The sequence below is a fragment of the Amblyraja radiata genome, chromosome 11 (assembly GCF_010909765.2).
Source record: "Amblyraja radiata isolate CabotCenter1 chromosome 11, sAmbRad1.1.pri, whole genome shotgun sequence".
In the NCBI taxonomy this organism is placed as follows: domain Eukaryota; kingdom Metazoa; phylum Chordata; class Chondrichthyes; order Rajiformes; family Rajidae; genus Amblyraja; species Amblyraja radiata.
Genome location: NC_045966.1, coordinates 28727140 through 28741334, shown reverse-complemented (window position 1 = coordinate 28741334; position 14195 = coordinate 28727140). Strand labels below are relative to the sequence as shown.

The 14195-nt window shown below is 40.2% G+C and overlaps 1 protein-coding gene across 13 annotated transcripts in view; it reads right to left on the bottom strand.

Moving 5' to 3' along the window:
* ablim3 (actin binding LIM protein family member 3) overlaps nt 1–14195 on the bottom strand; it is a 248001-nt gene that overhangs the window by 166332 nt on the left and 67474 nt on the right. For 12 of the 13 annotated variants that reach the window (XM_033029603.1, XM_033029602.1, XM_033029604.1 and 9 more), the window contains exon 2: nt 13224–13364. In XM_033029603.1, coding sequence (XP_032885494.1) covers nt 13224–13364 — 141 coding nt within the window. The remainder of the gene's footprint in view (nt 1–13223; nt 13365–14195) is intronic. The other variant, XM_033029600.1, reaches the window with a different exon arrangement.

Sequence of the window (14195 nt, the reverse complement as noted above, 5' to 3'; positions counted from 1 at the left end):
ACCTTGGCGTGATCTTTGATTCCACCCTCTCCCTTGAGCCTCACATCCGCCATGTCATTAAAACCTCCTTCTTTCATCTCCGCAACATCGCCAAACTCAGACCCTCTCTCACACCTCCCGCTGCTGAAAGACTCATTCATGCCTTCATCTCCTCCCGACTGGACTATTGCAACTCACTTCACCTTGGCATCAGCTCCACCTACATCAACCGACTCCAACTGGTCCAGAACGCAGCCGCCCGACTCTTCACCCACACCAAATCCTGGCATCACATCACTCCAGTCCTCAAACAACTTCACTGGCTTCCCATCTCCCACCGGATCACCTACAAAATCCTGATCCTCACCTACAAAGCCCTCCACCATCTGGCCCCCCCATATCTCACTGACCTCCTCTCCCCCTACCAACCCTCACGGTCCCTCAGATCCACATCAGCCGGTCTCCTCTCCATCCACAAGTCCAACCTCCGCAGTTTTGGGGACAGAGCCTTCTCCAGGGCAGCTCCCAGGCTCTGGAACTCCCTCCCCCAATTGATCCGCAATTCCGTGTCCCTCACCATCTTCCAGTCCCGCCTCAAGACCCATCTCTTCACCTCTGCCTATCCTTAGCCCCACGTCCCCCTCCCTTTTCATCTGTGCATTAATTGCCTCATATTGTGTTTTGAATTGTATTCTGTCTTTACTTTGTGTACTAGTCATGTCTCTACTATTTATTTCATTCCCCTTACATGTTTTTCCTCTACTTGCTAAATTTTTGTAAGGTGTCCTTGAGACTTTTGAAAGGCGCCCATAAATAAAATTTATTATTATTAATTATTATTATTATTATTATTCTCCCTTGTTCTCAGTTCAGAGATCTACAGTGGTTTTGTGGTTTGCTGCACTTGGGTTGAGCTGCGATTGGTAATTATACAGCTTCACTAAACACTCATCATGCCATTAAATTAGCAATGCATCATTAAACCATTTTGATGGGCAGCACAATTTTTGTTATTTAATTCCCCAGCACATAAAATCAACAGTCAATGCAGACTTACTTCACCTGTCTAGACTAAGGATAGATGGGGAACTGAGGAACATGAAACTGAAGGATGCTGATAGGATTTTGTACAATTAACGTAAAATAATCTTACTTGGCCTTGAGAGAAGAGAACTTAACACTCAGACTGCATTAGCTATCAGATTGTTCTGCTATCCTCTGGGGGGTTTTACATGTTTCAACACTATCATCTAAACTATTTTAATTTTAAAGCAAAATAATTGCAAAAAAGTGTTTTGAATTATGCCCTCTGATTATCACAAATATCACTATCCCGACAGTGGTATCTGGATGTTTTATGACACATTACATTCAAGACTGGTTAATTTTATTTTATTTGGCATCACTAAATGCATGTAAGATTTTCAGCCAAACTCATTTAAAGTAAACATGGGAAATAGAAGCAGGAGAAGCCCAACTATCTCCAGCAATGGAGAATTCCAAAATATTTGCTATAGAGTTACAATCCTTTGTGTAAAGAAGTTTATTTTCATCTTTGCCCTAAAAGGCTGCCCTTTTGTATGCTGCCAACTTCTAGATTCTCCTGTTGGAGGAAAGAGGCTCTGGACATACACTTGCTAATCTCCCTTCAGATTGGCACGGACCTGAAATAATTTTATAAAATTATCAAAGACATAGACAGTGCAGAGAGTCCGAATCCTTTTCCGAAGGTGGAAATGTGAAATATTAGAGGCTATAGCTTTAAGGGAGGATGTTTAAAGGGGATGTGTGGGGCAAGATCTGTTTTAAGACAGAGAGTGGTAGGTGCCTAGAACTCGCTGCCTGGGAAGCAAATATGAATGTAGCATTTTAAGAGCATTTTGGATAGATAAAGATAATGTGCAGGCAGAAGGGATTAGTTTCATATTCAGGGCCGAAGGGTCTGTTCCTCTGTAGTACTTTTGTGTTTTCTATGTTTTGTTCAGATTCATATTCAAGGTTGCTAAATAAAAAAACAATTTGTAGATCAAAATATTGGCCAGGCTGGTGCTGAAATTGTGTCCATTCCAGAAAAGGAATAATACTGGATTTTGGAGGAAACAAAAAGCAATGTTGATTAATCAGGCTGATACTAGTGAAGAGTGGTTTTAGGTTTGCAAGGTGCTATGGTAACTGGATCACCAAAGATTGAATGAAGACACATGCATCTAAAAGCATGATTGGAGTGGAGGACATAACCAAGAACGATTACCCCTACTTCAAAGAATTATTAAATATTAAATAGAAGCAATAATGCAGGATCAAAATTGAATCAGAAATGGAGATTAAAGGCATTTCTGTCATACAGGGGTGAATAGATTATATGCTTTACCATAAGTTAATATCGAAATGCAGTTCATCACAACATAAAGAATCGATTTACTCAACAGGTTTAAAAAAAAGAAAGTTCATTGAAAAGGACAAGCAAAGAAATGTGTTCAGAATACATTGTTCTCAAGGTCCAATTCGGCACGATTTTTGATGATTCTGTAATTTCTAGTTTATTAATTCTCTACAGCATGTGTTTTATTTTACAGCTTTATCATTTTATGGTGAAAGAAGTCAACGTAAGGAGAACCGATTGAACATGCTGACAAAGAGTGAAAAAAAATTCTTGACCTTCGAGAAGAGAACTGAAACCTCAGCCTCTACAAGCAATCAGATTATTCTATTGTCCTCTGTTTTTATATATTTCAACAATGTAATTTAAACTATTTTATTTGAAAGGCAAAATAATTGCAGGAAAGTTTTTCAAATGATCAATATTTAGCCATGCATGAATGAAATCTCAGGAGTGTTTCCAAGTTAGAAAATGTGTCACCAAGAAGAGTTTGCATGTGGAACAAAGCCAGACATATTTTTAATGAGTTCATGGAGCAGAATTTGATGATAGTCTACTGGACTCAATCCAGTATTCATCGTACTTCAGCAACAAAACCCATGCAATACTAATCACTACTGTGTTTACTTTGCACTCCTGACAGAATTCTAGTCTATTATCCAGGCCTTGCACCTTACATTTTTTTAAATTGCAGTATCACAGAATGGTTACAGCGCAGAATTATGCTACTTGAATCCACGCTCTCTCTGTTTAAAAGTATCCCGGTTGCTAATCATTTGTTTATTTTATTGTCACATGTAACGAGGACAGTGAAAAGCTTTTGTTGCATGCTAACCAGTCAGCAGAAAGACAATACATGATCACATAGAAACATAGAAAATAGGTGCAGGAGTAGGCCATTCGGCCCTTCGAGCCTGCACCGCCATTCAATATGATCATGGCTGATCATCCAACTCAGTATCCTGTACCTGCCTTCTCTCCATACCCCCTGATCCCTTTAGCCACAAGGGCCACATCTAACTCCCTCTTAATTATATCCAATGAACTGGCCTCAACTACCTTCTGTGGCAAAGAATTCCACAGATTCACCACTCTCTGTGTGAAAAATGTTTTGTCCTAAAAGACTTCCCCCTTATCCTCAAACTGTGACCCCTTGTTCTGGACTTCCCCAACATCGGGAACAATCTTCCTGCATTTAGCCTGTCCAACCCCTTAGGAATTTTGTAAGTTTCTATAAGATCCCCCCTCAATCTTCTAAATTCTAGCGAGTACAAGCCAAGTCTATCCAGTCTTTCTTCATATGAAAGTCCTGCCATCTCAGGAATCAGTCTGGTGAACCTTCTCTGTACTCCCTTTATGGCAACAATGTCTTTCCTCAGATTAGGAGACCAAAACTGTACGCAATACTCCAGGTGTGGTCTCATCAAGGCCATGTACAACTGCAGTAGAACCTCCCTGCTCCTATACTCAAATCCTTTTGCTATGAATGCTAACATACCATTCGCTTTCTTCACTGCCTGCTGCACCTGCATGCCTACTTTCAATGACTGGTGTACCATGACACCCAGGTCTCGTTGCATCTCCCCTTTTCCTAATCGGCCACCATTCAGATAATAGTCTACTTTCCTGTTTTTGCCACCAAAGTGGATAACCTCACATTTATCCACATTATACTGCATCTGCCATGCATTTGCCCACTCGCCCAACCTATCCAAGTCACCTTGCAGCCTCCTAGTATCCTCCTCACAGCTAACACTGCCCCCGAGCTTCGTGTCATCCGCAAACTTGGAGATGTTGCATTGAATTCCCTCGTCCAAATCATTAATATATATTGTAAATAGCTGGGGTCCCAGCACTGCGGTACCCCACTAGTCACTGCCTGCCATTCTGAAAAGGACCCGTTACTCCTACTCTTTGCTTCCTGTCTGCCACCCAGTTCTCTATCCACATCAATACTGAACCCCCAATACCATGTGATTTAAGTTTGCATACTAATCTCTTATGTGGGACCTTGTCGAAAGCCTTCTGAAAGTCCAGATATAACACATCCACTGGTTCTCCCTTATCCACTCTACTAGTTACATCCTCGAAAAATTCTATAAGATTCGTCAGACATGATTTACCTTTCATAAATCCATGCTGACTTTGTCCAATGATTTCACCACCAATTTAATAATTGACTCTAGCATTTTCCCCACTACCGATGTTAGACTAACTGGTCTGTAATTCCCCGTTTTCTCTCTTTTCTCTCCCTTTTTAAAAAGTGGGGTTTCATTAGCTACCCTCCAATCCTCAGGAACTACTCCAGAATCTAATGAGTTTTGAAAAATTATCACTAATGCATCCACTATTTCTGGGGCTACTTCCTTAAGTACTCTGGGATACAGCCTATCTGGCCCTGGGGATTTATTGGCCTTTAATCCATTCAATTTACCTAACACCACTTCCCGACTAACCTGGATTTCACTCAGTTTCTCCAGCTCATTTGATCCATTTACAATGTATAGATACATGATAAGGGAATAACGTTTCGTGCAAGGTAAATCCAGCAAAGTCTGATAAAGGATCAGGAAAAGGGATTTGAACTCCCCTCCCCATATTAATCTTTTTGTCTTTGGCCGCCTCCATTGCCAGATGTCAGAGTGAGATCGCTGACAAACTAGAGGAACAGCACCTCATATTCTGCCAGGGTAGCTTACAATATAATGGTATGAACATTGAATTCTCTAATGTTAAGTAATACTCCCGACACCCTCTCTCTTTTCTGTACACCGTTCCACCCTGATGTGCACCCATTTTTCCTACTATCCCGCCTCCTTGAAACTCATGACCCCCCCCCCCCCTCCCCGTCCCTGTCCCCCCCCCCCCCCCCCCCCCCCCCCCCCCCCCACCCCCCATCTCCTTTGACCTCTATCCCTCCCTCTGAATTTACATTTCACTCCTTTTCTCTCCTTATCTGATGCCATTTTGTCTGCTTTTCATTTCTGGAATTTGTCAATCCCCATCTGCCAATCAAAACTCCCTTCACCTGTATCCACCCATCACTTGCCAGGCGTTGTCCTGCCCACTCCTCTCTTTTCCAGCTTTCTTCCTCCCACTACAATCAGTCTGAAGAAGGGTCCTGACTCCAAACCTCACTTATCCATTCCCTCCATAGATGTTGCCTGACCTGCTGAGTTACGCCAGCACCGTGTTTTGCTCAGGATTTCAGTATCTACAGTTCCTTGTACCTCCGTGTATGCAGTTAATCATAATCATCCATGCTTTTAACCTTGCAAATTATTTCCTTTCAGAAATTTAATGTACCCCCTTTTGAATACTACAACTTCACCGGCCTGTATTGCTATCTCTATTTGTGTGTGTGTGCGTGTGTATGCATGTACCTGAATGCCTCTGAGCGTGTGTCTGTGTGTGTACTTGTGTGTTTGTGCATGCATGTCTTTTTGTGCGTGTCTGTGTATGTGTGTATTGTAAAGGAAAACCCTCATATCATATTTGGGTTTTTGCCAGTCACCTTATCCTTTATTCTAGATCCCCTAATTCTTCAGCATTTTCCAATGAGAAGAGTTTCTCTCCATATACTTAATCACCACCCTTCATGATGTTAAATACCTCTGTCAGATCTGCTGGCAACCATTTCTGTTTCAAGGAGAACAATCCAGCATCTCTGTTACAGCTGCATAACTAAAGTCAATTATACATGGGACAAATTTGGCAAATCTCTTCTGCGCCCTCTCTAAAGTTCTTACATCTTTCCAAAAGTGCAATGTCCCATAATGGAACACAATACTCTGTGGATAACCCAGTGCTTTGTAACATTACTAATGTAACATTGTCATTACTTCATTGATCTGCTACTCTCTGCTGCAACTGAGAGTTATAAACACTTTCTCATCATCCCCTGACACTTCAACAACATCATACACCATTAGATTTCTCTGTTATTTTCCCTTTTAGAACTGTACCCGCTAGACATTGTCTCCTTTCAACCCTTGGACAGAAATGTAACTTTTCATATATTTCAGCATTAAATTTCATCTGCCTTTAATCCACCCATCCTACCAGCCTTCTTGTATCTCATTGACATTTACTTCTAACCACCTCACTGTTCAATGTATTCCCAAGTTTCATGTCCCCTGTAAATTTGAGAATTCTGCCCTATAACTCGTCCATATCATTAATGTATATTAGAAAGAGCTTTGAGGAACTCCGGTTTACACTTCCACCCAGTTCCAGACTCAAGCTTTCACTGCCGCTTTGTTTCCTTTAACTTAGCTAATTCTCTATCCATGTTTCAGTGGCCCTTTTTATTCCTTCACCTTCAATTTTGAAGACTCACCTTATTTCACCCCTTTTATATTTTCATCTTTACCCTTTGTGCAATTATCTGCCAATCACCCCCCCCCCCCCCCCACCTTGCAGAATTTGTCCCACTACTACCTCTCTTCCTGCTTTCTCTCCCCACCCCACTACAATCAGTCTGAAGAAGAGTTCCAATCTGAAACATCGCCTATCCATTTTGTCCAGAGATGCTACCTGACCTGTTAATTTACTCCAGCACTTTGTATCTTTGTTTTGTAAACTAATCATAAGGGGAAAACAGTGATTTGATTAACATTTCTTAAATATTTTTCTTTCAAAAACAAAATACTGAATTGCGCAAAGAAGGGTCCACACGCAATCATTAACATTTCATTCTTTCTCAGTTATTGTCCAAATGACTGTGTAGTTCTTCGGTTTTCTGCTTTTAATGTAGCCAGACTGAATTTGATCACTGTCAAAATATGCATGCAGTTTTATGAGGTTATGCTTTTTAATTTTAAAATGCTATATTTGGTAACAGCAAAGTCTGATATCCTCCCCCTTAGAGCAGCCCTCGTCTATAACATGAACATGACATATTCTTGCCATTTGAGGACAATTAAGGAATCATTCTACTCTCCTTTCAAAAACTACTTCAATAGTGCCTAATATGGTCAACACAGAACAGAACTGTGAGCAGCAATATGGGAACAATTTATCTGGTGTGATTAGACAATGACAATACAAGATTTAGTGCAGTTACTCCACTCTGCATCAGTGACAGAAAATTGCAATTGATGTTTTTAATTTTAATTGGTAACCAGTTGAGCAGAAAGGAATGATTTGCCCTTTAAAGAGTTTTCTCTTTACTCTCTTACTAGAAAAGGTTATGCAATATCTTTATCATAATCTCTCCAAAATAATAATGCACATGAATACAAGTCTTTGGTAATATTTTTTGGTCTGCTCTCAAGATACTTTTTTTGGGAACAGTTCTTACTTAATGGTCAACCACAATCTTGCTATTTTAGTAAAGAAGCACAATGGTTAGTCTCTAGGAAAATAAAATGTATAATATTCAACTGGTGACCACGACTGCCCAATCACAGTTACTTTTTCTAACTCCCTGAGATATCCACCGAGAGATATTAACCTCCGAGATATCCACCTTCCTCTTGAACATTCCTAATTTTAATCACTCCCATAACTGGTGACCAACTTTTTCTAATCTCTCTCCCTCTGTAATACTGTTTTCATCTAAAACAGCATAAAACCTAACTTTCTGATCAAATTCAAACAAATTGCTGGAAGCCCTCAGCAAGTCAAGGAATATCAATGGAGAACATTAGCATCAGAGGAATGGTTTTGGCCTGAAATATCATATATTTTTCTCTTCTCACTGATACTGCTGACTGCACCAGACAATTTCTGCTTTGTTTTTCTTTGGATTTCCAGCATCTGCAGCATTTTGCCCCAATTACTTTACTAAGCTTTGGTGTGTGCGCCAAATTTTGTTTGATAATACTAAGGAAAACTGTTCAGGCATATTTTACCATACAGACCGGATTCCCCACTATCGACTCCATCTACACTTTATGCAGCCTCAGAAAACCAGTCAACGTAATCAAGGAATTTTTTCAGCACAGTTATTCCTTCATTTCCCCCTCTCCCATTGGGCACAACTTACAAAAGCTTGAATGCACATACCAGCAGACCCAGGAACAATTTCCCCCCCTGTGTTATTAGACTACAGATCAATCCTCTCATAAGTTACAGACAGTCCAGATTTCTAACCTACCTTCATTGTGGACTAGACATATTCTCTGCAACTGTAATGCTACAATGCTGTAAAACAATATTCTGATCTTTTTCTCTTTGCACCACCTGTGGTACTTATTGTATGCATGCATAGTATAATCTGATTTATTTTGATGCCTCGCAAATAAAAGCTTTTCACTTTACCTCGGTACATGTGTCAAATTTGGTTGCTATTATACTCAAATATTCTGCATTTTTTATTTCAATGCTGTAGGACTCATGAATTTTCTTTTCAGTTCTTTAAGAAGTCATTTCTATTCAGATGTATCCATGTTTGTAAAATGACATTTATTACTGCACTGCTGTTCAGTAAATTTGAGATGGATGGCTTTATCTGTCAGCCAGTAGTGTTACTGGATCAGGGTCATGGCTTTTTGTATGGAGAATCAAGCTTGAAGGATGAAATGGTCTTCCCCTGATCTTACGCTCAAAATTATGTCTAAATTATTGTTCCCATTGTGTCCATATATGTAATGGGCTCATTTTAAAGACTGTAATTGAAACTCATATTGTGTTACAGTGTATATCTGTGCAACTAGCTGCTTCATGAAAAAAGAGTATATTTTCAACCATTCATAATCTTCAGACAGTGCAAAGCAATTCAAAGTATCATAAGTATATATCTACAACACTATTTCCCAAATACATTGAATAAATGATCAAATAACCCACTTTTAAATTGAGTTTGTTGAGGGTTAAATACGAACCAAGTAATTCCTTAAAAACATGATTGTTCTGTTTATGTGAGAAGGAAACAAGGCCATATTTTGACATCTTATGTGGAAAAAATGGTATCTCCATTAGCAGTACAGTTCTTATGAGGGATTTGAAATATTGAGCCACTAATAAATTGTTGATTGTGAATGCTGTTAAGTAACGGGGAATTAAAAGGTAATACATAAATATTTTACCAAAAGAAAAGTTTAACAAATTACCATTTGGCTGCAGCTACCTTAATTTAGTATATACTGGTAGTATAGGTGTTGAGAGCAGGTATTGAGGGGGGTTGTTCAGGGACGCTAGAACCAACTGTTGAGCCTTCCCGAGGTGGGCTTAACTCAAGAAAACACCAGTGAAGGGAGGTGCCCACTTGATAACCCCAAAGATATACCTGAATCTACAGGATTAAGGGCCTGTCCTACTTAGGCTATTTTTTCAGCGACTGTCGGCGACTGTTACATTCGTAGCAGATCGCCAAAAAGCGGTGACTAAATACCCCCCACGACAAGCAACAACAACCTACCACCTAGTCAACGTCAAGCTACGCCAAGCTACCGACAACCGGCGACCCATTAGGACGTCGACCTACGACCACACCTACGACAACCTACGACAACCAAAGTCAACCTACGTCCACACGCGACAAGTTATGACTAGCAACGACCATTGAAACAACTGAAGACAATTCAGTCGCCGGTACCTGTCGCCGGTTGACTTATGCCCCTGTCCCACTTAGGAAACCTGAACGGAAACCTCTGGAGACTTTGCGCCCCACCCAAGGTTTCCGTACGGTTCCCGGAGGTTGCAGGTGGTTGCCGGAGGTTGCAGGTAGTGGAAGCAGGTAGGGGGACTGACAAAAACCTCCGGAAACCTCCAGGAACCGCACGGAAACCTTGGGTGGGGCGCAAAGTCTCCAGAGGTTTCCGTTCAGGTTTCCTAAGTGGGACAGGGGCATTAGGTTGACGTAGGTAGTCGCCAATGGAAATCACCGAAGTCAGCACCCGGCGACAACCAACGTCACCTGGCGACAACCTGCGTCATCCTGGTGACAACCTACGACAGCACCTATGACGGGAGAAGACAAGCTACGTCAAACCCATATTTGTAGAAAAGTTTTGAACATTTTAAAATCCACCGGCGACCACAAAATTGTTACAACTCTTTAGGCGACTTGAGGAGACTACTCATGACCATACATGCATCACCCCGCGACCATGTGGCGACAGCCTGTAGTCGCCAAAAAAATTGCCTACGTGGGACAGGGGCTTTAGTTTATTTTAAGAGCTAGTTAATATGTAGGTAGCTGTTTTTTGCATATGGAGTTATTTATTGTAAGTTGGTATATTTAGTTAGATATTTAAACAATACTTTGGCTTTTGGCTTGGTTTTCTTAGTTGAGCACTTTTCCTGGAGTTGGAGCACGTACTTTGTGTTTTAATTGTAACACTGACATTTACGCTCACATACCCTGAGGTGTAACAATATGTTGGGAAGCTTAAGACAGTGAAATAAATTGTACAATACAAGTTTTCATAATTGTTACAGCACGAGGGAGTTATTTCAATCCATTTAACAACAACAATTTTTCCTTGGGGACAGTCTTTCTGGCTACACAGATATGGGATAAGTGGGAAAGCAATAAGTCAATGATGCCCATAGTAGCCTTGCAGAAGGCATTAATAGATAGAGCTACCGAGTTGCAGGTCTGAGTTTGCTTTGTTCAAACCCAGATATTATGGCCCTGAGTCTCATTAATATGGATAATAGCTATTGGAAAACAGAATGGAGATAAGGATGAAAACATAGTGGCCAGAAACAGATATCCTACCGATTATAATGCAAGAGGCCCGTCGGAATTATTTTACTTCCAGTTCAATGTGACATACGACCAGAATAAAGTCCATGCGTATAACTACTGCAGGGATAAAGTATGTGGCATATGGTATTGACAAGGGTCTAATGCAAATGGTTCCTGGCAATCAAGGAATTTGGGGCATGGGATGGGAGTGGGGGAAGCGGACATTTTCCAAATAAGAGGGTAAGGAAAGATAGAGGAGTGATGTGAAGTGGTTGAGGTCATGGGGACAGCTGACTTTGAGATGAGAGGGGATTTGGTCGGATGTTTACCGAAATGCACATTTGCAGCCTGGCACACCAACCATGAAGGAGAACAACTTACTTGTATGATGTAGTAGATCCTTCCTCTCTATAGCCTGAATTTAGGAGTTGTTCATCACATTTTGAACAAAGTCTGAGACACAGAAACTCAGGTAAATATATCTGAATTTCTCAGTGCAAATAATGGTTATCTACACTCATTCTATAAACAGCAAATCAGAAGATGATGCCTGCTATCCACACATGGCATAGTGAAATAGTGGTTTCTTACAGCACCAGTGACCCCAGTTCAATCCTGAATACGGGTGCTCTCTGTTTGGAGTTTGTATGTTCTCCCTGTGATCGCATGGGATTTCTCCAGGGTCCCCGGGTTCCTCGCACATTCCAAAGAAATGCAGGTTTGTAGATTAATTAGATTCTGTAAATTGTCTCCAGAGTGTAGGATGGAACTAGCGTACTAATAGATTGTTGGCCAACATAGATTTGGTGGGCTGAAGGGCCTGTCTCTATGCTGTATCTCTAAACGAAACTAAACTGTTAAGTATTGAACTCAGGAAGTTGCTGTTGACTTGCCTCATGTCCATAAGCTTAACTTATTAGTTATCACAGGCAGGTTTAATTAAAAAAACACATAAAGATGGGATGCTGCTATGCATAATCAAAAGTTAGCCAGTAAACATGCCAGAATAGCTGCATGTTTGCCTATTCTAGCCAAACAATCCAACTGACATTAAGAAGTTCTCTGAACAACTATTCATAGCAATATTACACATCATTGGATATTTTTAACGATTAAAAATGTTAAAAGTCACCTTTTCTCATTTAATCATTTTTAATCCCTTTTAATAGAAATGCCATTGAAACACAGCTATCAGATTCTTGAATCAACCTGTACAACCCAAGTCAACCGCAGCAATGGAACACCATGGACCATCTCCAGCATTAACATGGACTTTAGTCTTTTGAAATACAGCGCGGAAACAGGCCCTTCAATTCATTGAGTCCGTGCTGACCAAAGATCACCCTTTGGTCAGCACTATCATCATCATCAGCACTATCCTACACTAGGGACAACTTTATCAAAGCCAATTAACCCACAAACCTTTACGTCTTTGGAGTATGGGAGGAAACCGAGAAAACCCATGCCATCACAGGGAGAATGTATAAACTCCGTACAGAGAGCACTCTTAGTCAGGTTCAAACTCAGGTCTCTGGTGCTGTCAGGCAGCAAATCTACTGCTGTGTCACAGTATTGCCTTGTTTCAGCTTTTTTTTCTGATGATCAATTTTGTACTAATGACAGTTTTTGCACAAACTTTTACATATAATTTATATGTAATTTATCTTTTTGTCTGTTGTCCGAGTCTTTGTGTCTGTCATGCTGCTGCAAACACATTTCTCAGTATCTTAACGTCATTTTACTTGTACATATGACAATAAACTCAATCTGACGAGCAAATAACAAAGTGCTGGAGGAACTCAACTGGTCAAGCAGCATCTGTTGAGGGAAATGCACAATGTTTCGGGCCAGGACCCTTCTTTAAATTGACCTCCTTCACTATTTGTTTCCTTCAATACATTTGAACTGAACCTTCTCATGGATGCTTCCTGCTTATCGGTTTCTTGATCTTAGCAAGGATATATCATTGAACATGAAACCCAAAATTTGCTGAGACCAGGGAAATATATTAAAGAAGTTTGTATATTAAAGAAGTTATTACTGGCCTTTACACACTTTCATTACACGCAACATTTGAAGTAGCAGCTAAATCTGGGGCCGATATCCACACTAGATATAATATATTTTAATCTAAAGAGAACTCTTCAGAAAGATTAAAAATGCCTGAAAAAAGGTTTGTTTTAAGACTTGCTTTATGAAATCTTAGAAAACATAAAGAGCACTTACATTGGCAAGTAAAACACTTGACGTGGAAGTGGTTATTATGCACTCGGACCACCTCTCCTTTGCACAGCCCACCACATCGATAGCAGCGGATGCCTGCAGGCTCACCTCCATGGCTGTATGAGTTCTGCTGATAGGGCACTGCTGAAACAAAGCAAATAAATCGTGCTTAGGAACAATCTCTGTATATTGTCATTATCAGTTTAAATGACAGAAAGGTAGCAGCTTCATTATCTCCCACACGAACGGCCTCAACCATCCTTAATAATGATATATGACTCCTTTTTGTTACCTTCTGGAGAGAAAAAAATAACATGTAACCAATTAAGGACTGCCAATGTGATGTGCAGAGCAGCAAATTAGATATGAAGACCCGCATTTACACTGAATAGATGGGGGGGGGGGGGGGGGGGGGTTAGATACCAATGTACAAGCCTATAAGTTTATAAGAGCACTCTGACAACTGTTTTGGTTGGAAGGAAAGAGGGCATACAACCCGTGCTTCACCAATGCAATGTTGTTTACCTGACACACTGTAACTGCAGAGCCATGGAACAATGTAGTCTGCAGGGCCCTCTTATTATCTTATATGATGATTACAATGTCTAGGTAACTTTGATATCAGGGTGAATATATTTACTATTTAAAAATAGAATGTCTTTTATTCCTATACCTTGAATGTATGGATGCCTTTGAAATACAGTTTAAAATTAGCAAACCAAATTGGCTTCAAACTACATAAAATGAAAGACTGGAACACATTAAAGAGGAATAATCCTTTAAAGAGTTTACAAGCTCTATGGTATCTGGTTTTCATTGTAATACCTGGGTAATAAAGCCTCACGAAGATTAATAGATTTAATATTGTTTGATTTATTATTGTTTCTAACAAATTGGCAATGGCAGCAAATGTTATTAGATGCATTTAACATAAAAACAATCTGAAGATGCTTTGAAATTGCAAAATAAATGGAA